The sequence below is a fragment of the Nicotiana tomentosiformis genome, chromosome 12, assembly GCF_000390325.3.
Source record: "Nicotiana tomentosiformis chromosome 12, ASM39032v3, whole genome shotgun sequence".
NCBI lineage: Eukaryota > Viridiplantae > Streptophyta > Magnoliopsida > Solanales > Solanaceae > Nicotiana > Nicotiana tomentosiformis.
Window position 1 is genome coordinate 10,495,527 of NC_090823.1, and position 1,444 is coordinate 10,496,970.

The window sequence follows — 1,444 nt, forward strand, 5'->3', positions numbered from 1 at the left end:
CACTTCAAATGAATAACTGCCACCACATGGCCATCATCAGCTTGACCTAAATAATACTTCACCCGGTGACCACTGACTCGGAATACCTTATCATTTTTGTTATTCAAGTCCAATGCACCAAAAGGTGTCACACCCACAATTTCAAAGGGACCACTCCATTTAGATTTCAACTTTTTGGGAAACATCTTCAATCGTAAGTTGAACAACAACACAAGATCGCCCACCTTCAACTCCTTATTTCAAATGTATTTGTCATGAAGGTACTTCATCTTCTCTTTGTACAATGACGAACTTGCATATGCATGGTACCATAACTCATCCAATTCATTCAAATGTGCAACCCTCAAGTTAGTGGCAGCATCCCAATTGAGATTCAACTTCTTTAAAGCCCACATGGATTTGTGCTGAAGTTCCACCGGAAGATGACAAGCTTTGCCAAACACCAACCAGTATGGAGACATCCCGATAGGAGTTTTGAAAACAGTCCTATAAGCCCATAGTGTATCATCAAGCTTCTTTGACCAATCCGTCCGGTTAGCATTCACTATTTTGGACAAGATACTCTTTATCTCCCAGTTGGAGACTTCCACTTGACCGCTAGCTTGTGGATGATAGGGAGTCAAAAATTTATGAGTGACACCATACTTGCCAAGCAAAGTGTCTAAAGCCTTGTTGCAAAAATGCGACACCCTATCGCTTATGATAGCCCGCAAAGTACCAAATAATGTGAAAATATTCTTCTTCAAGAACGCCACCACACTCTTCGCTTCATTATTGGGTAAAGCAATGACCTCCACCCATTTAGACACATAATCAACCGCGACCAAGATGTAGGTGTTTCCACAAGAACTCAAAAAAGGACCCATGAAGTCAATACCCCACACATCAAAGATATCAATATCCAAAATGGTAGTGAGAGACATTTCATTCTTCTTAGAGATTCCACCGGCCCATTGGCATTCATCATATCGCTTCGCCACATCATTTTGCATCTTTGTAAAGAGTAGGCCAATAGAAACCATAACTTAGCATTTTGGCCGCCGTTCTTGCTCCGCCATGGTAACCACCATACGGCGAAGAATGGCAAGCCTCAAGAATAGCATTTTGCTCTTCGTCCGGTACACATCTTCTAATTACCCCATCCGTGTAAATCCGTAAAAGGTATGGCTCATCCCAATAATAATATTGATAATCCCATTTGAGCTTCTTCATTTGATTTGGAGATAACTTATCCGGTATGATTCCACACACAAGGATGTTTGCTAGATCCACGAACCATGGCACCTCTTTCATTGAAATAGCCAAGAGTTGCTCGTCGGGGAAGGATTCATTGATTTCAAGGCCATCATGCGGCCTCCCCTCCTCCTACAAACGAGACAAGTGGTTCGCCACTTGATTTTCACTCCCTTTTTGATCTTGGATGTCAATATCAAACTCTTGTAAC

At 42.0% G+C, this 1,444-nt stretch overlaps 1 protein-coding gene across 1 annotated transcript; it reads right to left on the reverse strand.

The window, feature by feature from the left end:
- Window positions 1-239: 239 nt before the first annotated feature.
- Window positions 240-866, reverse strand: LOC138902226 (uncharacterized). Its single transcript, XM_070190073.1, has 2 exons — window positions 646-866; window positions 240-486 (listed from the first exon to the last, which is right to left on the reverse strand). The coding sequence occupies exons 1-2, from the start codon at window positions 864-866 to the stop codon at window positions 240-242; spliced, it is 468 nt and encodes a 155-aa protein (XP_070046174.1).
- Between the last annotated feature and the right edge of the window lie 578 nt (window positions 867-1,444).